General features: G+C 39.6%; 1 protein-coding gene across 2 annotated transcripts in view; it reads left to right on the forward strand.

The window, feature by feature from the left end:
• LOC126291710 (uncharacterized) overlaps positions 1–21,003 on the forward strand; it is a 327,921-nt gene extending 306,918 nt beyond the window's left edge. Inside the window, exons 25-26 of one of the 2 annotated variants that reach the window (XM_049985366.1) lie at positions 15,390–15,682; positions 18,785–21,003. In XM_049985366.1, coding sequence (XP_049841323.1) covers positions 15,390–15,682; positions 18,785–18,942 — 451 coding nt within the window. In that variant the 3' untranslated portion in view covers positions 18,943–21,003. Of the gene's footprint in view, positions 1–15,389; positions 15,683–18,784 lie in introns of those variants that run through there. The other variant, XM_049985367.1, reaches the window with a different exon arrangement.
• Positions 21,004–25,761: the final 4,758 nt, after the last annotated feature.

Genomic DNA, 25,761 nt, shown 5'->3' on the forward strand with positions numbered 1-25,761 from the left:
CTTTTACTTGTCATGAAATGCTAAAATGTTACCCTCTTTCTTTTAGAGTGTCTATAAAGTTTCCTAGATATTTTGTATGCTTTAGTTCTGTTTGCTCATTCAGAATTTGGTTTGGGTGTGCACTTGTGTTGTTGCAAATTTCCTGTTCTTCTATGATATTCATTGTATGTCCTTTGGGTACCTTATGTGTTCCTTGAACCTTGTTCTGACATTTCTACCTCTTTGTCCAATGTAGAATGTGTAGCAATCATTGCAAGAGGTTTTCTAAATTTCTGGATTTTAGATTTTATGGTTTCTTGCTTTTCATGATGTTAACTATTATTTTCAAATTATTATTGGTATGAGTGCTAGTTTTACCTTTTTTTTATATGCACTGTTCAGGTTTCTGAAATCTGGCCGATATATGGAGCTGTGACATGGATTGGTTTATTTGTGATTCCTTCCTCTCTTTTTTGTATTATTTCTCCATATGTGTTGTGTTTTTTTGGCTGAGTGTGCTGTTCATATAGTCTGAGCACCAGCTCAATGCTTTCAACCCCACAATGGTGCTCAGACCGTACGAGCAGCCAAAAACTCACAGCATATAAGGGGTGATCAAAAAGTTTCCATTCAAAAGCTGTATAGTCCAGAATCAATATGCCTATCAGAAAAAATCTCTATGACCATTGAGGAAATCATCCTACTGATGTCCCATGTTGAAGAAACCCACTTTGTAAAACACAGTGTCCTGCTGCAGGAAGAAGTCCATAACTGCCTGCTGCACATCTTCATTCAGCAGGAATGGTCAACCAGTCAAGGCCTTTTTTAAGGGACTGAAGGCATGTTAACCACATGGGTAGAGATCCAGGCTATTGGACAGATGCTCGAGTATCTCCCATTTTAGTTGGCTTAACTTCTGCTTACGAAACAACAGCACCCCCATCGCACAGAACTTAGTGCACCATTCCACAATATTTGTTTTGACTGACATGCTGCCCCATACTCATTCTTCATTCTCCAGTGGATGTCTACCAGTGTTTGTCCTTTAGCAGCCAAGAAAAGAATAACAGCATGCCAATCATGTTTGGGTGCATTTTGTAATAATGTCACCATAGTTCCCATTTCTGCATTTACTGCATGCATGTTGGAAAGACACAAACTCCACTATAATTCCTCACTAACATGTCAGTGGTTATTACACACATTTGAGTTGTGCTATGTTGCATATATCCTGCAGCAACGTCCTTAAACAGAAGCTTCTTGATCATCCCCTTATTCATAGATAAATAATGCTAGAAAAGGACAAAGGAATCACAAATAAACTAGCCTCTGTCACGGCACCAAACAATGACCAAATTTTGAGTAAACTGAACAGTCTATATGGGGATGCAGGCTTTCTTGGTGAATTTCAATGATAAAGTCTTCTCAGGTTATCAGCTGAGTCAAGGTGATGTTATGCGACACTGTTTCAACAAGTTTCCTAGTCGTCATCTTCTCCAGAATATGAAACTTGTCATCATAGTGCTGCATAATGACACTTTGGCTTGCTTGATAACCTGAATGAACAGTCTATGTCAGTAGCCTGAGACTGCAGTCATGTGTGTGAGTTGTGAGAGTCTATTGTTGAAGAAGGCCTTAATGGCTGATAACTAAAATTGTGAGAGTCTCTTTTTGTTGTGCCTATCTGTAACTCAGCATCTCCACTATATGGTGAGTAGCAACTTCCCTTCTCATAATATTGTTACATTCCATCCTGGATTTTCCATTGTTTAAAATGCTATAAAATTTTTACATAGGGTACCCAAAGAATACACAATCAATGTCCTGGAAGAACTAGATATTTACACCCAGGCAAATGCGTATCCAAACCAAATCCTAAATAAACAAACAGAACTAAAGTATAAAAATGTCTAGCAAACTTTAATGGCATTATGAAAGAAAATGAAATTTTCAGCACTTCATGACACATAAGAGACAATAGAACATTCAACACAAATATCTTTGTATGAGAAATGAAAATTATAGATACTTGATATTGTGATTTACGTACTACTGCTAATTTTCTGCAAGTAAAATTCATTTTTGAAACGTATAAGCATTACTGGAGAAAACTGTCAAACATACATAAAGTGCTATACAAGATGATTCAAAGGTAACTGCATGCCCTTCATGGATGTAACATATACATCAAAATAAGAGTAAAATGTTAAATAAAGTTTGTCTGCAATTCCTTTATTTCTTAGTTATCATGTATAATGTCGGTTGTGGCAAGCATTACATCATTGTCCAGTACAGGCTTTTGGTGTGTTGTGTTTGCCTGTATATTAACTGGTGTTGCTTTGTACACCCCTCTACATGGCTCAGTTGATTCTGGAATGGAGTGCCTTTATTTACTTGACTTCAGTGTGGTCTGTTGTACTCTATGGCACAGTTGTAGTGTAGTGGCACCAAACCTGCTATAAATAGTTCACAGACTGCAGTCGTTGTCTATGGTATAGTGACATGCTCATACATTGAATACACGAGTATGCACCTGCTTTATGTACAGCAGAAAGAAATGCACGAGCAGCTAGGCAAGAGTATATGGAAGTAACTCTAAACAGAAGAATACCAAACCATTAGACTCTCACAGCTGTGAACAGGTGTTTAAGGGTATATGGCATTTGTGGTGCACCATGGTTAGGTTGGCATCAGTTGTATGGAAATGGTAGATGAAGATCTGACTATAAGTACTCACCATATAAGTTCCACTGTAAGAATACTCACACAATTGTATGGTACCTGCTTCAGAAACAGCAATTCCACTCATTTTACCTGCAGGAGGTATAGGAGCTGACACCTGTAGACTACCCTAGACATCATAATTTCTGTCAGTGGTTACTGAAGCTCTGTGCTGCTGATCCACTGTTTGGGCATTGCGTACTGTTTATGGATGAGAGCCTCTTTACCCATGCAGTTGTCATGACTGCTTGTAACATGTACGTGCAGGCATGGACGTCTACTTTTGGGGCTGTCTCAAGAAGCTCATGTATGGTGTTCAATTGAGAACATATCACTTAGCAGCAAAGTAAAAATGGCTGTGCAGAATGAGATAAAAGAGCCTACAACCAGAATGAGATGAATAGAGCCTACAACATTCTGAGAGTGGTAAGACATTGAGCATGTCACTGTCTTTGTCTACATGGACACTATTTTTAACATATTATTGGATAAATGTACATATATAGTTGTGTTGAATTTTGGATCCCTTCATGTTATTGCTTTCTGAGAATAATTATGTTCGGATTGTTTGTGCTGCACTTGTGATTCACACTCTGCTGGTACTGCACAACTCTGAAATAAAGCAATTTGAGACAAAACTTTATTTAACATTTCACACTTATTTTGATGCACACTTTACACCCACAAAGTGTGTACAGTTATTTTTGAATCACAATATATAAATGTTATTATAAATGTGATCAATAGCACTGAGAGATAATAAACATGTTCCAGCACACAATACGTAATATACATCATATCATTTGAGGCACACAATAAGTAGCTACTAATATATATGTAGGCCATAAAATTCTATAATGATACAGATACAAGCAACATACTATTGACATACATTTTACAGAAAATTGTACCATAATTGCAGGATCACTTGCAAATTGCAAAAATGCTGAAACAGGCATGTTGTGACAGAGACACAACGAATTAATAAAGCGTCAGTAAAACAGCAGCAAAAACTTGGAAGAATTTATGTAATATGTCGTTCTCCAATCAAATATGCACTGTAGGCACATCAGAAAGGAAACTGACTTACTTGCTTGTGGCTCCTCTTGGAGACAGGTCTTTCAATCAAAATGTCTATACAACTAAACTTCAAACTTAGCACAAGTCGTGAAATGTCTCCAATATATGATACAATTTTGTTCTTTCTAATAACATTATTTTTTAAACATTTCAACATGAAATATGCCTTTACGTACACTTGATATAATTTTTAGAGTCAAAAAGCTAATTGATCAAGTGCCAACATTAGGCAATTGGTGATTTTTTTCTTCCACAGAATCTACGTGCTGACACCTATGTGGAGGCATAGAATTCGAGTGTAACCTCATATTCCCTGCACTTCTCTGCGGCACCAAAAGATGTTGCCACCATTAGGTCCAGAGCTACCTGCTCACCATTATGGCCCAGTTTGAAATCTAAGCCTTACTGGAAAGCAGTTTTGTGATCTTTCAATTAATTATTCCTCATTGATTTGTGTTTTTTGTAAAATGGACATCCAGGCTCTCAGTTCATCAAAAAATGGGGAGGAGAAACAGAAAAAGGAACTGTTACATGAGTCAGACTATATCAAAAGTAGGATGATTTTGCTTTTGTATGTTTTATCTTGTTACTAATGGTATCTTTGACACCGTAGAACTTGAGTTCATGTGTCTATATCAAATCACAATTTTTCTGTGATGTGAAAGTCCTCAAATTCCAAATGTGGAACACTTTCAAAGTGCTGTTACTACTGCTAGGCAATCTTGATGCTGCTTGGGTTTAGATCTGGCTTGGCTAAGCTTATTTGATTTTGATGGTGCCTCATGAAAATATGTAGTCAATTTGAGGCTAGCTATTAGCCAGTATTCATGGCTGCTCGACACAAAAAAAAAGACCTGAGAGATTTTTATGCAGGCTGATTAATAAATAATGCCCCACAATTTTTTTTCTCAGTAAATGCTTATTCTTGAGGGTTAGAATCTGGTGACAATGACAATCAACATTTACACACACTATTTTTCTACACTGTCACTTTCATGTTCTATGGCTGTTTTCCAGCATGTTGTGAGAGCATATTTCCCTTGCTGGTAAATTCTCTTGTTTTGTGCTTGTAGCCATGTTTTAACTACAGGAAATACACTCTCATTATCTTCAAAGTGTGCCTGAGTGGAGAATCCTTAAGTGCCCCAAGGCCAATGGGTGAGGCAGGGACATCCGACCCAATCTGACAATGTGTTCCTGCATCCCAGCTACACATTATGGTGTTGGATCAAAATTTATTTTAGATTGCTATCAAATGGAACAAGTTGGAAACGGTTCTTGAGTTTGTTTAGAGTCTTCTCACATGCCTGTGAATTAATGGTCAACCCATTTGGCAACACATCCAAGGCAGTGGTGCAATTGCTATCCGAAAAGAATGTGATTGTGACTTTGCCAGCAGAGAGGGCTGTCTCACATCTCTTCTTTTTTGGTGATTGAAGGTAGTGTCATTCCAGTAGTTGTAGAGCCAGTTCTCCAGTCATGTCTATGATAGGAGTCCCAAACATGGCATATTGTGGAGCTCAGTTTCTGCACTTCCCAATGCTTTAGCTCTCTTTGTACCCAACAGTACTTCTAACACCTGCATCATTACCATACACACACACAAATTTTGAACTAATTAGACACAAATGTTATGAGTCCACAATGTTCTATGTCCACGCCTGGTTTATTCTTAACATTGACTGTTACTCTCCGACCTTTTACTTTCCTTTTAAGTGCACAATCACCTCCTGTGCCATGACATCACTGGTGTCAGAGCTCCTAAACGTAGCAGAAGAGTTGTACAGGGTGATTCAAAAAGAATACCACAACTTTAGGAATTTAAAACTCTGCAACGACAAAAGGCAGAGCTAAGCACTATCTGTCGGCGAATTAAGGGAGCTATAAAGTTTCATTTAGTTGTACATATGTTTGCTTGAGGCGCTGTTGACTAGGTGTCAGCGTCAGTTGATTCTATGATGGCGACCGCTCAACAGAAAGCTTTTTGTGTTATTGAGTATGGCAGAAGTGAATCGACGACAGTTGTTCAGCGTACATTTCGAACGAAGTATGGTGTTAAACCTCCTGATAGGTGGTGTATTAAACGTTGGTATAAACAGTTTACAGAGAATGGGTGTTTGTGCAAAGGGAAAAGTTCTGGATGGCCGAGAACGAGTGATGAAAATGTAGCACGCATCCAGCAAGCATTTGTTCGCAGCCCAGGAAAATCGACTCGCAGAGCTAGCAGAGAGCTGCAAATTCCACAATCAACTGTATGGAGAGTCCTACGAAAAAGGTTAGTTATGAAACCTTATCGTCAACTACCCGAGGCGATGGATCAGCCGCCAGGCAGCCCGTGACAGAGCACTTCATCACTGGCCTCCAAGAAGCCCTGATCTTACCCCCAGAAATTTTTTTCTTATGGGGGTATGTTAAGGATATGGTGTTTCAGCCACCTCTCCCAGCCACCATTGATGATTTGAAACGAGAAATAACAGCAGCTATCCAAACTGTTACACTTGATATGGTACAGAGAGTGTGGAACGAGTTGGAGTATTGGGTTGATATTGCTCGAGTGTCTGGAGGGGGCCATATTGAACATCTCTGATTTGAGTGAAAAAAAACCTTTTTAAATACTCTTTGTAATGATGTATAACAGAAGGTTGTATTATGTTTCTTTCATTAAATACACATTTTTAAAGTTGTGGTATTCTTTTTGAATCACCCTGTATATTTCAGAGCTGCTTGTACTGGTTTCTTCCATAACTCTTTGCTCACAAGGCAAAGATTCTTTACCACTATCAGTGTTGCCAACATTATTACACACACACTCACAAATATTAGAATACAGACCATTATCACCAACAGATTTGTCAAATAGGTGGCCTGAGAGTACACTGGGATGCACATTACCTTCAGGAATATTATCTCATACCAAATTCTTAGTATTTGCAGCATCAGTTAGATCATTGATGAAATTATTCATCTTTTCTTTTGAACAAAAGTAACATTCTTAAACATTCTTTGTAAACATTAAGTTCCGAATTCCTCCAACAAAAACAGATGGCCCATGAAGAGCATGTTGGGACCCCAGTTGACCCTGGATAGTAATTGATATCTTGTCAACTGACTTATAAAGAGTTCCACATGACCGCCTTCTCCTCCTATAGCAACACGACATCTCTGCAAGTCCTCCAATGGTGTTGCACATGCAGCTGCACGACAACTGAAGCCATCTTTCCACATTCATTACTTATATAGCTGTGGCTACATGTAACCACTTCCAGTAGAGAGCTGCATTCTTGTGCAACCTAAAGACCTAAACATATTAACTGTCCCCTCTTTATACATCTTTGAGGTGGTTCTTTTCCTACACAGCAGAGCTGAGTTATTCCAAAAAATATCATTTCAAACACTCATGTGACACAAGACATAAAGAGAACTTTATGCTCCCCTCTCATCACTTAAAACTGCATGCTCAGACTCCTCAGTATATAGCCATGAAAATTCACAATAGAATAAAAGGGTGTGACATAATGAATATGAAGATAAATATTTTAAAAAGCAAGTTACAAGATTTTCTAATTGAACATTGTTATTACTCAGTGGAAGATTTCATGAAGGACAAAGTGATACTTTGAGCTGGATCTATGAAATGGAATAAAAATTTATGATAGTTATGGTAGATGTACATACTGTAAGTGACAAATTTCAAGTAAGTGAACGCTCCACAAAGTATTATTGTGTGACAAAATTTTCAATAAGCAGATTGTAACCTTGACACAACTCCTGCACATCAGACATATGTTCTGAAATTGTGTACATTATAAGATGAAAAAAACACATTTCACATTTCACTGCTTCCTGGGCCATGACGTCACTAGTGCCAGAACAACTCGCAGAGCAGCCCAGAGCTGCCTCACGCAGAGAGCACACCCAGAATGCCCTTGAGAGCTACAACATCAAGAATAATCGCTTCTCAGCTTTTGGCAAGATCAGTGTGTAGAGTCTTTTTTTTTCCATATACCTACACTATGTTTTCATGAGAGAGAACTCTATTAATTACTTTTGCACAACAACCATCACCTTTAACCCATACAAAAATAGACTCAGTCTCATTAGGCTTACAAAGATTACAAGTCCTTACAGCTAGTGGCATATTAGAACTGAAGTATGACATTCCAAAGTCACTGTTTGTTGTGACTCGCCAATCTTTCAAACTGCCACCGCACGGTATGTGTGTCCTCTATATGCGGCGCTGTCTGCCAGCCATGTAGCAGCTGCGCCACCTAAGCGGCCAAGTAGCCAGCAGGTGCCAGACTTGGACTCAGTGCTGATTTGAGAGTTACTGTGTTCACATGTCTTGCTTCGTCAACTTGCTCTGTGCCTTCCATGTGTTGTGTCGTTTTTTGAAAACTATGTGTTCAACTTGACGTTGTAACAATTGGCGACAAGGATTCGATTTTTTCTTTAATTGTTGACCCAAAAGTTTCCATGGCCACTTTAGAGCAACTATTGCAAGGTCTCATTGAACAGCAAACGCTTCTCACATCGGCGATTCACGATTTCGTCGCGGCATCAAATTCGGGCCATTTCTCGTTGTTGTCTATACCTCCTTTTCCTCCTTACAAGATGGGGGAAGACTAGTCTAATTACGGAAAACATCTTCAACAGCACTTCTTCGCATTTCATGTCACAGACGAACAAACATGTAAGTCTCTATTTCTTTCATGGATTTCACCTCAAATGTATCGATTGTTGTCACAATTGGCTCCTTTGAAAGATCCTGCATCTTTGTCCTTTGCTGAAATGTGCTCCGTATATTTTCATAAGCAAACGCATGTGGTAGCCTCTCGTGTTGCCTTTTATCGTTGTCAAAAACAACCGAATCAGTCCTATAGCGCTTGGGCTGCTAAGCTTCATGGCCTCAGTTGAAAGTGTCAATTTGTTACTGACGTTCACAAAGAATCCTACGCCGATTACATGGTACGGGATGCCATTATCCGGTCAGCGCCCAACAAAGAAGTGCCCTTCAGTTGGCAAATCCAACTCTAGATGAAGTCCTCTCCATCGCACAGTCTTTTGAAATTTCTCACGGCGCGGGTGACGTCGGGGACATACAACCTCTGTGCGCTGTTGACAATGCGTGCGGTATGTCCCCGCTGGCCGACGTAGCCGCAGTACGCTCCCACGCGCAGCCTCGGCCTAACCGTAAACAACCCTCTCAGAAACTGCAGCAAAACCCCCAGCAACTTCATGTCCACGGTGTTTTATTACACATTCACATGAGGATTGTCCCCAACATTGGGCCATGTGTCACAATTGCAAAAAGAAGGGTCATGTGCCTTCCGTTTGCAAATCTGACCGCATACATGATGTTCATGACCGTGACGCTGATTCTGCTTCTGTGTTGTCTGTCAATTGCACTTCTTCCCTTTCAGGGAAGTTATTCCTCACAGTCCAAATTCTTGGTCAGGATGTTCGCATCCAGGTGGATACTGGTTCTGCTGCCACTATCATTAATTCTCTGACGTATCTTCAGTTGGGTTCTCCACTCCTATCACCTGTCACTCGGCATTTACAGATGCACAGAAGACTTCTCTCTTGGGACAATTTAATGCTGAGGTATCTTACAAATCCATTGTTCGCACTGTTCCCATATTTGTGGTCGACCAGAGTAACGCAGAAAATCTTTTTGGTTTCAGTGCCTTTCACGTTTTTGGGTTCTCCATAGATGACTCTGTCAATATCGTCTCTGATGCTATTCCGTATGCTCAACTGGATTCCTTGTCAATGACATTTTCGTCCCTTTTTTCTCCTGGGTTAGGCCGTGCAAACGACTTTGAAGCCAATATCACGCTCAAACCCACTGCTCGGCCTAAGTTTTTTCGAGCTTGGCCCATTCCTGTGGCCCTTCGTTATCAGGTAAAACGGGAGCTGGATCGTCTCACTACTTCAGGAGTCTTGCTTCCTGTCACTTCCAGTGAGTGGTCCTCTCCTGTCATTGTCGTTGCTAAGCCCAATGGTGATATTCATCTCTGTGGCAATTTCAAACCACTGTAAATGCTCAATACCTCATCGACACTTACCCTATTCTACGACCTGAAGAATTGTTCACTAAACTTGCTGGAGGCCAGTATTTTTCTGAAATTGACCTGTCAGAAGCTTATCATCAACTTCCTCTCAACGCTGCTTCCTGGCAGTTCCTGGTCCTTAACAAGCCTTTCGGCCTCTATCAATACCAATGATTGCCATTCAGGGTTGCCAGCGCCCCTGCTCTCTTTCAGCGATTATTGCTCCCTGTCCATGGGTGTATAAATTGCATGGACAACATTGTTGTCACTGGCTCCACCACTGAAGAACATCTTCAGAATCTCTGCACGGTTTTTCATGTCTTACAGACTGCCGGTTTTAAGTGTAATCTTCACAATTTTTTCAGGCATCTTTCACATATTTGGGGTTCCAACTCTCTCAGAATGGTATTCATCTGCTTCAGCAAACTGTCACTGTGATTGACGTCCTTCCTCATCCTACATCTGTTAAGGAACTGCAGGCCTTCTTTGGGAAACTAGCATACTATCACAAGTTTTTACCATCTGCTGCTTTGGTGGCTCAGCCGTTGCATCGCCTATTGCATAAAAATGTGCCTTTTCACTAGTCCGCGTCATACGATGCTGTTTCCCAGAAATTGAAAACTATGCTGAAACAGGCCCTGTGCCTGGCTACTTATCGACCTGGCCAACATCTCGTTCTTGCCATGGATGCCTCTCAATACAGGATTGGTGCAGTCCTTGTTCACCGTTTTTCTGACGGTTCTGAACAACCCATTGCTTATGCCTCCAAAACGCTCATGGATGCGCAACAAAAGTAGTCTCAAACTGAAACAGAAGCTTTGGCCATTATCTATGCTTTTCATAAGGTTGGTGTTTTTCTTTATGGATTGTTTATGGATCCAAATTTCATCTTTTTACGGACCACAAACCTCTTGTTTTCTTGTTTCATCCATCAATGTCACTTCCCGACAAGGCTGCACACCGCCTCCAGTGTAGAGCTCTTTATTTGTCTTGTTTCAATTATGAGATTCATCTCCAGCAGACAACTCAACATGCAAATGCTGATGCACTGTCTCGCCTTCCCATGGGTCCTGATCTGGCATTCGATAGGGACGAACTTTTGTGTTTCCACCTGGATGTTGCCGAGCAGCGGGTTGTGGATGGGTTCCCCATCACCGGGGACCGGCTAGCTGCTGCTACGGGTTCTGACCCTACCCTCTCCCAGGTTTTACGCTGTATTCAGAAGGGTTGGCCAGATCGTCCGTCTGCTAAGACTTTTGATCCGTTGTGAAACTACTACGCTTTGTGTTACCGCCTCACGGCTTGGGATGGTGTTATCCTCCTTTCCACCGAAAACACTTCGCTGCGTGTTGTGGTACCTGCATCTGTGCGTGCTTCAGTCTTGCCCCTCCTTCACCAACGGCAATGGGGTGTCTCTCACACAAAATCTCTGGCGCGCCGTCATGTATACTGGCCCAGCATCGACTCTGAAATAGCACACATAGTCGCTGCCTGCAGCCCTTGTGCATCACAGGCCACCGCGCCGAAGTCATCTGTGTCACTGTGGCCTTCGCCTGAGAAGCCCTGGGAGCACATTCATGCTGACTTCGTGGGAGCTTTTTTAGGTGCTTATTGGCTACTCGTAATTGATGCCTACTCTAACTTTCCTTTCATTGTCCGTTGCAGGTTGCCTACCACCGCGGCAACCACAAGTGCTCTCGCTCGCATTTTCTCTTTGGAAGGTCTTTCCTCTACTCTTGTTACTGATAATGGTCCGCAATTTGCCTCTTCCGAATTTGCCAGTGACCTTGTATGGGTATGGGGATATGGGCAGTGGCCAAAATGGAGTCCTGGCCGCATCTTACGACACTTAGCCGACGCCTGTATGAAATCCAGATGGACACGGGTGTTGCAGTGCATCATTCGAACCAGCTTCGGCCTTGTATGCCGGCAACACCTGTTCCGAATGCCACTACACCGCCTCTGTCTCTACCTGATGCTCGGGATCTTGGTATCTCTCATTACTCACAGCTCAGGCCTCTCACCATCATCTTGGTGCCAGCACAAGAATGGACGCCACCAGGAGACGTGCCCATGCAGGAACCAGATGACCATCATCTGTCGGAGCAACTCTACTCGCCTCCTTCTACTACCAAATCCAACACATCACCCATGTCTCCTGTTATATCAACTGGACTTGCCACAATGGGCAGATTGGTGCACGGGGTCCCAGTAGATTCGACCCCTCCGTCTCCCGTCATCTCGACCTGTTATCATCGGGGACACTTCCGTACGTACTGGAAGCCTCCTCCTCAAGACTTTACGGCCAGTCAAACAACACCTATGGATGTTAGCAATCTACAGGCCACGTCCATCAAGACCAGTGCAAAAAATTCAAAGGGGGGAAAAGTGTTGTGACTCGCTGATCTTTCAAAGCGCCGGCACGCAGTACGCGCGTCCTCTACACGTGACGCTGTCTGCCAGCCATGCAGCAGCCACGTCACCTAAGCAGCCAAGCAGCCAGTGGCCGCCTGACGTGGACTCAGTGCTGATTTGAATGTTACCATGTTCACATGTCTTGCTTCGTCAACTTTCTCTGTGCCTTCCATGTGTTGTGTCATTTTCTGTAATATATGTTTTCAACTTGATGTTATAACACTGTTAAAAACTTCTGATATTTGAAATGTGCCATAAGTATGTTACAGGCATTGAAAGATTCAAGGCCCAGCTTATCCTTAACAGTGCGGCAGTTATCCACCAGCATAACTAAAATGAGAAGTAACGTTCTTAAAATGGAATGCAGTGGCCAAATGCCTTCGTGTAAGAACTGGGAACAGTGGCGTTTGCATAGGTTTGTCTGTGCTAACAGACAAGCAACACTGCATGAAATAACCACAGAAATCAATGTGGGAAATATTCCAAATGTACCCATTAGGACAGTGTGATGAAATTAGGCATTAATGGAGTATATCGGCAGGTGACTGACACTAGTGCCATTGCTAACAGCATGGCATCACCTGTAGTACCTCTCATGGGTTTGTGACCTCAGTTGGACCCTACATGACTATAAAACCATGGCCTTGTCAGTTGTTGTTGTTGTTGGTTTTATGAAGCTCTCCATGCTACTCTATCCTGTGCAAGCTTCTTCATCTCCCATTACTTACTGCAACCTACATCCTTCTGAATCTGCTTAGTGTATTCATCTCTTGGTCTCCCTCTACGATTTTTGCCTTCCACACTGCTCTCCAATGCTAAATTTGTGGCCCCTGATGCCTCAGAACATGTCCTACCAACCAGTCTCTTCTGCTTCTCAAGTTGTGCTGCAAACTCCTTTTCTCCCCAGTTCTATTCAATACCTCCTCACCATTTATGTGATCTACCCATCTAATCTTCAGCATTCTTCTGTAGCACCACATTTCGAAAGCTTCTATTCTCTTCTTGTCCAAACTAGTCATCGTCCATGTTTCACTTCCATACATGGCTACACTCCATACATATACTTTCAGAAATGACTTCCTGACACTTAAATTGATACTTGAACAAATGTTAACAAATTTCTCTTCTTCAGAAACACTTTCCTTGCCATTGCCAGCCTACATTTTATATCCTCTCTACTTCGACCATGATCAGATGAGTCCCAATTTTAGTTAGTATGAGGTGACAGTAGGGTTTGAGTGTGGTGCAGACCATATGAAACAATGCACCCACATTGTCAACAAGGTATTGTGCAAGGTGGTGGTGGCTCCACAATTGTGTGTGCTGTGTTTTCATGAATGGACTGTGTTCTCTAGATGTTCAGCTACTTGGAGACAATCTGCAGCCATTCATAGACGTCATGTTCCCAAGCAATGATGGAATTTTTATGGATGGCAATACGCCAAGTCACCAAGCCAAAGTTGTTCAAAGTTCCTTCAAAGAATTCCGAACCATTGGAGTAAATTTTTTGGCTATTCAGATTACCTGAGATGAACCCAAACAATATTGAAAGTTCAGTTCATGCACATCATCCTGCACCTGCAACACTTTAGCAATGGTTATAGAGGTAGCATCAGTATTTTTGAACAAAATTTACAGTGACTTGTTGAGACCGTGCCACATCAAGGTGCTGCAATATGCTGGGCAAAAAGGGGGTCGATGAGGATATTAGGAGATGTCTCATAACTTTTGTCACTTCAGTGATTTCCGGCGTGGTTTCAGAAGAGGTCAAAGTACCAAGTCAGCAACCGTACAATTTGTCCATTATATACCTAAAAAATAAATGAATAGTCCCAAGCAGTGGGAGTATTCCTGGACCTCTCCAAAGCTTTTAATAGAGCCCATCATGATATCCTCTTATTAAAAATTGTGATAAGTGGAGTCACTGAAAAACTTGTGCAGTTGCTGGAAACATATTTGAGAAGGTAGACAACAGTGAACAGAAATTATACATGGTAAGGATAAATACTGGAGAGGAAATGGTCAAGAATAAAAAATATACATTTTGGTGTTCCTCAGGGTTCCATTTTAGTTCAATTTCTATTTATATGTTATGTAAATGATTTCCCAAGTTCTTTAGATAATATGCGTACTGATGGGATATCTGGTGTCTGTTTTGCAGGCATTGAGCTCAACCTAATTGAAGAGATTCAAAACTTTATTGAAATGGCTACAGCTCACTTTCAGAGAGACAACTTAAAAGTCAGTATAGGACAAACAAATGTTGTTCACTTTGAAGCCAGTTTTCCAAATGGGCAAAAAGTTGTGATCAATAAAATTATATCAAAAACCTGTTTGTATGTAAATTTTTGGATTTATACACAGATAACTGATTTTTGTGGAAGCAACAAGTTCAGTATGTCAGGAAAAAAAATCCAGTCTATATGTATTAAGGAGATTATCACCATACATTAATTCTGACACCCTAAGGTCTGTATATTTTGGATTACTGTACACTTTCTTGTGTAATGGAATAGTACTGGGTCTTGCGACACTAATACGACAAGGGTTTTTGTAATGCAGAAGAGGGCCTCGAGAATCATAGCAAAGGTAAAACAATGAACATATTGCACAAGCCTATTTTCTAGATTAAATTGTCTCACAGTAATTGCCATGAATAAGCTGGAAACCATCATGCTAGTGAAAGAACATACTAATGTCTCAAACACAAGTATGGAAATTCACAACCATGATACAAGGCACAAAACTGACTTTCACCTGGTTAACAGAAGATTAACTTTAACAGCAGAAAGCCCCTATGTCATAGGAACTGTTTTTTTTTTTATATTTGTTATCAGATGAAGTTAAGATGTTGTCAGGGGATACTTTTAAAAAGTGACTCAAACAACAGCTTATCCAAGAATGCCCATATAGCTTGGATTTAACATGAATAGTGTTGTAAGAAACAATCCTGTAGTAGAAACATTTATAGTAATTATAAGATATTGTAAAATATTTGTAATTGTAAAGGGTTTATACATTGTTAACAACGCCATGCCTGTAAAATTACATGTTAGGAACAGATAGTAAATAAAAAGCTTCCTGCTCTCTGTGATATTTCCATAGCTGTGCCTTAATGGAAAATATTAAAATATTTTACAGCTTTCTGACAAATACATTTGGCTCAGCCCTAGTAGCATACACAAAGGTGTTGGATTGGTTATGCTGCTTTGATGACAATTATTTCATTCCTCCATCGACAACAGTAAGAAACCCTTTTCTCGAGGCAGCAGCAGATATGTTTGAAGAGCCTTCAGTTGTCATCAGACAACTGGAACAAGCTAATAATGACTTCGTAATATGCTGTGAACAAAGTGATCTGGAAGCTGTTAGACACAAAATTAACATACAGGAAATCTCTGAAAATGCTCTGTCCAAACTGAAAGAAAATTCAGGTAAGTGCTTTCAGAATCACCACTAAAAACTCTCGTTGATGTTAAATGTCCTATTTATTGTGTGTATCAATATTAGTTCAAATTGCTTTTCTCATTTAATTTAATTGAAACTGTTGAATTTTGAAGTGTTACTGCACATGTGATTGTTCCACATGTTAAAACTGTATTCTTTCACTATGATGAGGACTAAGTCAGTTAGTTTACAATTATGATACATTTTCCCATCAAATTGTGTTCGAAATTGTGTGACTGATCGTTGAAAATTAACTTCATGAAAGAGTAAATATACTATGAATCTCTTTCTAGTATGCCCAACTGTATTACCCACTATGTACAAGAGGACCTAGTGTGGAAGTCACATATTATCTTTATCACACAATTTTGTACAATGCATCAGCAAAGGAGAACTATTCCAGCTTCTTGGGTGTATGATGGCAGATGTTTTTAGGTACAGGTTGATTCAAATACCCTGTTTTCTTCAGACATTTCCTGATCTGTTTAAGTATCATAACTCCATTTTCACCCAAAGGAATTTTGAAACAGTCCTCATTAAACAATGTATAGTCTGTTTTCATAGTTACATTAATTACAGAGGTATGAGTATCAACTTCACTGCGAGAGCACACATTATGATGGTAAAACATAACATTTACATATTTGATGTGGTGCTCTCTCTAGGAGAACTGGTAGCACTTTGGTAGGAAATTGTACATATATTTTACCTATTAAGGTTACTTCAATAAAGTAAGGACTAATCTCATAGTCTTAAATAATCCTACACCAACCATTCACATTCACACTCAATCTAACTTAGATTTTCAGTGTCCCAATAATGCATATTTCATGACTGTTAAAAGTGGCTTCATCAACAAAGAGAATTATTCAAAGAAAGAACACATAGTCCTAATGTTGCATCGGAACTGAGTGCCAGAATTCTGCGACAAAAGCACTAGGCTGACATATTCCAGTAGGACTCGCAATTTCTCTTGAGCTAACACATGGATTATGAGCAACAACTGACAGAACATACGTTATGATTATTCCAGGCTTTTCCCTCACCCTCTGTGCAGTTTTTCAGTGTCATTCCAATATCAGTTTTTCGCACATCCACTGAATTGCTGTTCTCACTGGACACCATCTGTTGGGATACATTCTCCATAAGAAAGTCGCATATCTAGTTTCTCCCAGTTTGTGATATAAGTTTACTTTTTAAACAAATCAGTGCTCAACAGATGTAAACAGTGGAGAAAATGAAAGCTACATTTCCTCTGTGCCCCCTTTATGCTGGTACTGCAGTGGTGCAATTCACAGTTTCCTAACTATCCGACATGATGTATTTTGCTATGAAATCATGAACTTCCACATAAGACAGCAATCAATTTTATGTGGAAAAAAGATAAATCCTAACTTCTGAATATTTTAATTGCTCTGAAACTAGCAATCAGATTTTGAACAGTGAAACACTGTTGACTTTTTCTCTTTTAAAACTACAGTATTACCAGCAAAAATTACTAATTTCCAATTGAAAAAACTGAAGTTAATACCAAGATCTCTGTAATTAATACAGATATATGAAACCAGGATGTACTTACTTTAGTGAGTTCTTTTTCACAATTCATCTGGGTGGAAAATGGTTCCAAAAATGCTTGAAGTGAACAACTTTGCAGAAACACCCTATATAACAAGAACAAGATGAGTCCAATATCAATCTCTGTGGTACAGCATTATCAATTACTCCCCGCTGGCTGCAGTGGCCCAGCAGGTTTAGGCGCTTCAGTCTGGAACCGTGCGACTGCTACAGTCGCAGGTTCGAATCCTGCCTTGGGCATGGATGTGTGTGATGCTCTTACGTTAGTTAGGTTTAAGTTTAAAGTTCTAAGGGACTGATGACCTCAGATGTTAAGTCCCATAGTGCTCAGAGCCATTTGAATTTCAATTACTTCCCCATCTGGAGATGTTCATTCATTGTGTACACTGTCTTCGGTCTCTTAATATGACAGTCGATATTATTTTAGGTAAATAGAATGGAAATCTGTTATCAGTGAGATCGTCTTCTGTAGTGCTACAGCCCTTGGTAAACCTTGACTTCTTCAGCTACAGTAGTTTCCTCCATGCTTCTCAGTTTTTTGCAGCTCTTTTCCTTCTCCAGAGCCCATATGAATAAGATCCTATATTACATCACCAATCATCAATTTATCTTCTTCTAGTTATCCCTTTATGTCTAGTAGCACAGATCACACTTTTCAGCATTTTGTTTTATATTCTGTCCTCTACCATTCTCTTCATATCTCCTATCCATTATATATGTTGCAATTTGAAAAAGTTGTATTATATCTTTTCCTTGTAATAATGCTTTCAGTACGGTGTACTTTTTGCACAACGTTTCTTAAACTATTTTTGTCATTGTTTGTCAATGTCCATACCTCTGATTCATACGTGAAACTGGATGAACTGCGCAGTTATACAAGGCGAGACAGAACTCCACCAATAAGCTTTCAGTGGTGATAGTATGGACCAAATCAAAGAAAAAATGCCCAGTAAACATGGGCTCTAAAGTGCATACCTTAAGAGCTATGAACACTTGTTCACCTTTGCTACTGTGAACAACATCTCTTCCACTGAACAAGAGCTCATAGATCTTATAGTGTGCATGTAAGAGTCCATGTTTACCTGACTACCACTTCTGGAAGTTTGACTGCAGAGTTTTGGTTCATCCTGCATACAGTGTTTCCGCCTTCTTGTACGAAGGCTGTTTCTAAAGAGTTTTGGATTTCAAAATAAAGCTCTGCTTTTTGTTTGTATCCTTTCCATTATAACCTTTCCAATCCTGTTATCATTTGATCAATGAGATCTCTTATACCATAATACCTCATTGTGCAAGTTTACGTGTTTCAGTTAATGCTGATAAAGATTTATCTGAAAGTTGCAGTGTTCTCAATCTGATTCATGTACCTCTCAATGACTCAACTACACAGTGATTTGTTATGTTTACTCCTCCCACCATTCATTTTATCGTCACGTTTACTTGGTCCCCTTGAAACAGATGTTGGTGTAAGTCTCCTACATCACTTTTAATTGTTTGTCTTGTTATTTTTCATGCAGTCCCTGAGGTACAGCCAATCGCATTGGCAGCTATAGCAAATAAACTGGAAGCCCTGGCCAGTGCTCTGTGGCAGATGGGATGTGACAGTGTGGAACTGGAACCGTTACTGGAACTGAGTCAGAGTGCTAGGCAGCTGCTTCTGCCAACAAATGTATAGCAGCATCAGTTAGTTCCTGGTGTTTTTGCCTATTGTAAACGTTAATCTCCACAAACAGTTCTCTCAGGTGATAAGAAATATCGTTCATCTTGCTGATAAATATTTTTCTTTGAGAGCACCTTCGATTTTGTATCAATGTCTTACTGAGATTAATCTTTGTGGTTGTGCAATGTACAAACTTGGTATACGTATGCTCATGAACTGTGTACATTTTACATAATCAAACAATGGAAAGTCCAGGATGAAATAAACAACAATATCAAAAGGGTAGGTTGCTTCTCACAACATAGAGTAGGTGCTGAGTCACAGACAGACACAATGAAAAATAATGCTGGAAATATTTTAGCTTTCAGACAGAGCCCATCTTCAGAAGCTGAAAACTCACAGACATTCACACAACCACAGCTCACATACACACAGCCATTGTATGTGGGTGCTAAGACCCAAAACAGACTGCAGACAGTGGCTGTGTGTATGCTGGGTTTTTTCTACTTCTGAAGAAGGAATTTGTCCAAAATCTGAAATATTTCTAGCATTTTTTTCTCATTGTGCCCACCAGTGACTCAATGCCTCCTTTATGTGGCGAATGGTAATATTTCCTTTTCATGTTGTTATTATGTTTCGATATAATGGAAGACAAGGAACATGAAATGTTAACATTTCTTAAATATGATCAGAATTTGCATTAGACTCACATTTAAAAAATTTACTTGTGGACAAAAGATTGAAAAACAGTGTTGAGTCATAAAAGCATGTTATATTCAGATGCTGAATAAAATCCAAACAAGGAATATAATCTCATGTAATGATTTTATTATGGAATAATTGATCTTTTCTGAAAATGTACAGAAGAGTGTCCTAAATGTCTGTCCTTAGAAGGACATTGTTTTTAATTACACAGTTTAAAACTTTAAATAACTGGATAATAACAGTATAAATATGCATATGAGGAGAGGCCATCACTCATCAGACAGCTGGGAAAACTGTCACACACACACACACAAAAACAAAAAATCACACGCGTGCGTGCATGCCAAAAAAGAGATATAACTCGAAAGTTAGTGAACACTTTTTCCTGTTATGTGTGTCCGTGCATCACACATCAATCTACCATAAGGAAGTGGTTGCCTTTCCCTTATTTTACGTATTGTTTATTGATGTTAAATTTGTTTGCTTTAGTATTAACATACAGGCCAACTGACTCAACAGTCTTTCTTTGATGCTACTGTTGCTTAGTGTCAACACTGCAGAAGGATTTTAGTAACTTCTTAGAACATTAAATATATTACCTATACACTCTGTATTTTCAATCTTTTTATTATTTCTCCTCTTCCAAGCATTTAAAGCAGCTCCTTTTATGTAAATGTATGCGTGTTATGTTTTTCACAGTTTCATGTTCAACTTTACAATTTTACACCATTTAAAAATTACTTTTTCATTAATTTTACAACATTCCATAAGCTGTCAGAATGGTAATCACCAAATGTTTTTGTATCTGTAAGAAAAGAATTTTATTAAAAGAGCAATGCTAGAGCTTTTTGTGAGTGGCTTCTAGTTTATTATTTAGTAAACAGACACTGCATTATGGAGCCATGTTTCTACAAAAGACACTCATATTTTCTCAAAACACAGGACCATTGCTGGTACTTTTATAAATTAAGGTGCTTTGAATTTCATGAGCAAGTAAGATGAAGCTTCTCTAAATCTCACCCTCAAAAAGAGGGCCCAATTGAAGTGTCACACTATGTCAACATTTTTAACTTGCACATTCTGTTCCTATATGTCAGTAAGCAGTTGTAATGATGTTTACTCATCAGCCAGTTTTGTTTTTGAAAAACAGAAGTGCTATATATTTCAAAAGCACATCTGCATAAAAAGGAAACGTACATTTGTTTTTGTGTTCTATTAATCTGAAGCATCTTTTCCTTAATTTGATTAAATTCTTTTATAAGCAAGTAAAGTGAAAGTACTGCAACTGACCAGAACATGTTTTCAACTAATTTGTAACTCTGGTGGTAAATTATTTTTAATGCATTCCATAAATAAAAGGATTTTGGTAAATTTGTTTGTAATTGGATCTTTGGGTACTTTGTGCCCCTGCCATTTTGTGCCCTGAGTGCCCTACCCCCTTTCCAAAGTCTCCTTTATCCTCTTTGTCGAAGAAATGTGCAAGTTCCAAATGATGGGTAAAGTTTTTTTCTGCTTTTGGTAAGGAAGACAGCTTAAATATGTGGTGAATTCCAAGTTTTAAAATGTATTCCTTCTTCTTGAACGAGAGTTCAACTTTTGGTCCAGTATACATTGTATTCATCTTTTGTGTAAGAAATGAAAATAAAGTGCCTGACTAGGACTGGAACATATACACTTGTCTTTCTGGGCTGTATTATTCCAACTGCAGCATCCAAGTACACATCACAGACAAACTATGGGCTTCAGCTAATCACTGCCTTCTTTATGTTGTATGCAACTTCATACACAATGGTAGGAGAGAGATGGGCTACAAAGTGGTGCTGCAAATGTCATCATATGGAAGTGAACAGGAGCAGAAATGATTAGCAAACAAGTTAACACAGTAAACAGAATATATTCTTAATTTGTATTTCTCCAAATGTATGAAGACTTATTAAAAATAATACAGCAAGAATTGGAGTCCAGTTCATACAATAGCAACAAGAATGAGACTGTCTGAATTAAAGCACAAACAATGATGTCAGAGCCGTGTCTAGGTGGCGTCTCCATAGCATCATGTAGTGAAGTGATTCCAATTGCGAGAGGGCCATCTGGCCGCTCAGCGGGTGTGCTCCAATCAGTCCACCAGATCCTCCAGGATTGCTGTCAGTGTCTGATGGAATCGTGCAATTGTGTTGCCGCCTTCGATGCCCGTGGGGTAGTATCGATATGTGACACCATACTTTACACTCATTGCAAACTTTACAGAGGCTCTTCATGATTCTGTGGGCTTGCTTTGTGTAGAGATGACTGAATCTCAGCAACAGAAACGAAATTATTTTATACTTGCTGTGGTGGATACTGTGTATACTCTACCTAGTGTAAAAGACCTTCATTTTGTTACAATGCTGAGACTGTGGTGGTCTCAGGTAGAAACAAAGACATCACTACACATGCAGTACCTACTGCAATGAGAAAGGCTGTTTTAGTTTACATCAAAAGTTAAGAAACAAGAGACCATAGAAAGACATGCGGCCATTGGAACCTACAGTGCAAGAAGGTAGCGCCCTATAAAAAAACTGAGCCTTGAACAGGCAAAGAGCTCAGAAAATAAATTTCCAGTTGTGTATATGACAAAATTATGCGATCACAGCAGAAGCAGCAGAAGAAGAACCCAAAGGAGTCAGGGTAGCAAACTTTAAAAGGATACTTGAGAAATAGACTGATTTGGAAAAAGAGGAAATTGAGGTAGATATCAAACCAGATAATATGTCATGGGTGCAATGATGGAATCATTCCAGAATGAATTTTTACTCTGCCCCATAATTTGCATGGAGTTTAAACTTCCAAATGTGGGATATTTGATTTTTGTCATCAAGTGCTCTACCAGCTGAGCTATCCAGGCACAATTTATGACACCGCGTCACAACTTTACATCCGCCAATACCTCACCCCTACCTTCCAAACTTCACAAACAATCACCTGTATACTTTGCATGACCAGCACTCTGGAAGAAAGAATACTGTGGAGATGAAGCTTAGCCACAGCTTAAGCGCATTGCTTCCATAATGTATTTTCATTCTTAAGCAGAGTGTGCACCAATTGGAGACTTCCTGGAAGATTAAAACTGCATGTCAGACTGGGACTTAAACGGGCAACCTTTGCCTTTTACAGGCAAGTGTTCTACCAACAGGACTGTCCAAGTATGACTTGTGACCTACCCTAGGCTATGGCTACACCATGTTTCCAAAGTATCACTTCTTCCAGAAGAGCTGTACTGGTGGTTGTAAGGCTATAAGGGAGCGTCAAAAGTTGTAGTCAGACAGATCAGTCAGTAGAGCACTTATCTGCAAATGGCAAAAGTATCAGGTTCATGTCCTGGTCCAGCACATAGATTTAATTTCCAAATAAGTTTGATAGAATCATAGAGTCGAGACTAGAAGAGGAAGGTATTCTAATGACAGTCCTCAAGCACATGGCTTTGTTGTTAGAATGTAACCTACAACAAGAACTTTATCAGTATAAAAGAAGAAGGAACATTACAGTTCTAACATCCTATTCACATTAAGCCCACTGGATGGATTGCATGGACTAAGTTGACCTAGATGGTGAAGGAAATTGGCTGTGATTTTGTTGTATAAACCATCTTGGCAGTAACCTACAATAATCATGTAAGTTGTAGACAACTTCTCTCTTGAGTGTAAGTACAATCCAGCTTGTCCTTGTAAACTAAAATAAAATTTATTCGTATTGAGGACTACAGCAGTCAACAGATTAAGATTCTCAGGGTGAGACAACCTTGGCTGGTTGGGCTGCCAACCTGTCGCTAAGGCTACAGTCACAGTTGTCGCAACAGTCACCATACACCATTGCCAAAGGTCACCCAATAACATCAACCAACAGCTGGTCACAGTGTGCCCAATCTTCATCAGTGTGCCAGGAACAAGGAGTTCAGAATCTGTTGTAACATGATGAGTACTGTACACATTTTCCTCAGTTATCGAAATAACCAGACAAGGCTTACAGTTATATAAGAGGAAGAGAGAAACAGTCTATTACATATTCGAGGTGGTTTGAGGTGATATACAAAACCAAAATTACAGACACTGCACTATGACGAACCAACTCAGCGAGACAGACATAGGCTGTATCAATTAACCTCCAATGACTGTCATTCATCATATGTGTGAAAGACGAACATAAATTTTAGAATACAACACACTGAATGCCCAGTAATATGACGGGCCAAGTTGGATACAATGAATGGTGCAATGCAACATTCTAGTAGCTAGATCAATACCAGATTTTGCACAATTTTAAAATGTTACTGCATGAGCTCTTTCTCTATGCTGGGTTGTGCAGCATAAAATCATCAAGAATTGTAAAAGTCAAGAGTGTATTTAATTGGCACTGTCAAGTTCAAAATTGTGTAAACAAACACCCATATTCACAAAAATCTTTTATTTAAAATTATGCTATCAAAAAGTGACTACTCAGTTTAATCATATCTAGAGCAGCAAGCTCTTTGAATTCTTGTTGTTGTGGTCTTCAGTCCTGAGACTGGATTGATGCAGCTCTCCATGCAACTCTATCCCGTGCAAGCTTCTTCTTCTCCCAGTACCTACTGCAACCTACATCCTTCCAAATCTGCTTAGTGTAGTCATCTCTTGGTCTCCCTCTACGATTTTTACCCTCCGTGCTGCCCTCCAATACTAAACTGGTGATCCCTTGATGCCTCAGAATATGTTCTACCAATCGATCCCTTCTTCTAGTCTAGTTGTACCACAAATTTCTTTTCTCCCCAATTCTATTCAGTACCTCCTCATTAGTTATGTGATCTACCCATCTAACCTTCAGCATTCTTCTGTAGCACCACATTTAGAAAGCTTCTATTCTCTTTTTGTCTAAACTATTTATCATCCACATTTCACTCGCATACATGGCTACACTCCATACAAATACTTTCAGAAAAGACTTCCTGATACTTAAATCTATACTTGATGTTAACAAATTCCTCTTCTTCAGAAACGTTTTCGTTACCATTGCCAGTCTACATTTTATATCCTCTCTACTTCGACCATCATTAGTTATTTTGCTCCCTAAATAGCAAAACTTGTTTACTACTTTAAGCGTCTCATTTCCTAATCTAATACCCTCAGCATCACCCGATTTAATTCAACTACATTCCATTATCCTTGTTTTGCTTTTGTTGATGTTCATCTTATATCCTCCTTTCAAGACACTGTCCATTACGTTCAGCTGCTCTTCCAGGTCCTTTGCTGTCTCTGACAGAATTACTATGTCATCGGTAAACGCCAAGGTTTTAATTTCTTCTCCATGGATTTTAATTCCTACTCCAAATTTTTCTTTTGTTTCCTTTACTGCTTGCACAATATACAGATTGAATAACATCGGGGAGAGACTACAACCCTGTCTCACTCCCTTCCCAACCACTGCTTCCCTTTCATGTCCCTCGACTCTTATAACTGCCATCTGCTTTCTGTACAAATTGTAAATAGCCTTTCGCTCCCTGTATTTTACCCCCGCCACCTACAGAATTTGAAAGAGAATATTCCAGTCAATATTGTTAAAAGCTTTCTATAAGTCTACAAATGGAAGTAATGTAGGTTTGCCTTTCCTTAATCTTTCTTATAAGATAAGTCGTAAGGTCAGTATTGCCTCTCGTGTTCCAACATTTCTACGGAATCCAAACTGATCTTCCCTGAGGTTGACTTCTACCAGTTTTTCCATTCGACTGTAAAGAATTTGCGTTAATATTTTGCAGCCGTTGCTCATTAAACTAATAGTTCAGTAATTTTCGCATCTGTCAACACCTGCTTTCTTTGGAGCTGGAATTATTATATTCTTCTTGAAGTCTGAGGGTATTTCACTTGTATCATACATCTTGCTCACCAGATGGTAGAGTTTTGTCAGGGCTGGCTCTCCCAAGGCCATCAGTAGTTCTAATGGAATGTTGTCTATTCCCGGGGCCTTGTTTCGACTTAGGTCTTTCAGTGCTCTGTCAAACTCTTCACGCAGTATCGTATCTCCCATTTCAGCTTCATCTACATCCTCTTCCATTACCATAATATTGTCCTCAAGAACATCGCCCTTGTATAGACCCTCTATATACTTCTTCCACCTTTCTGC

Source organism: Schistocerca gregaria, chromosome 9 (assembly GCF_023897955.1).
Source record: "Schistocerca gregaria isolate iqSchGreg1 chromosome 9, iqSchGreg1.2, whole genome shotgun sequence".
Taxonomy (NCBI): domain Eukaryota; kingdom Metazoa; phylum Arthropoda; class Insecta; order Orthoptera; family Acrididae; genus Schistocerca; species Schistocerca gregaria.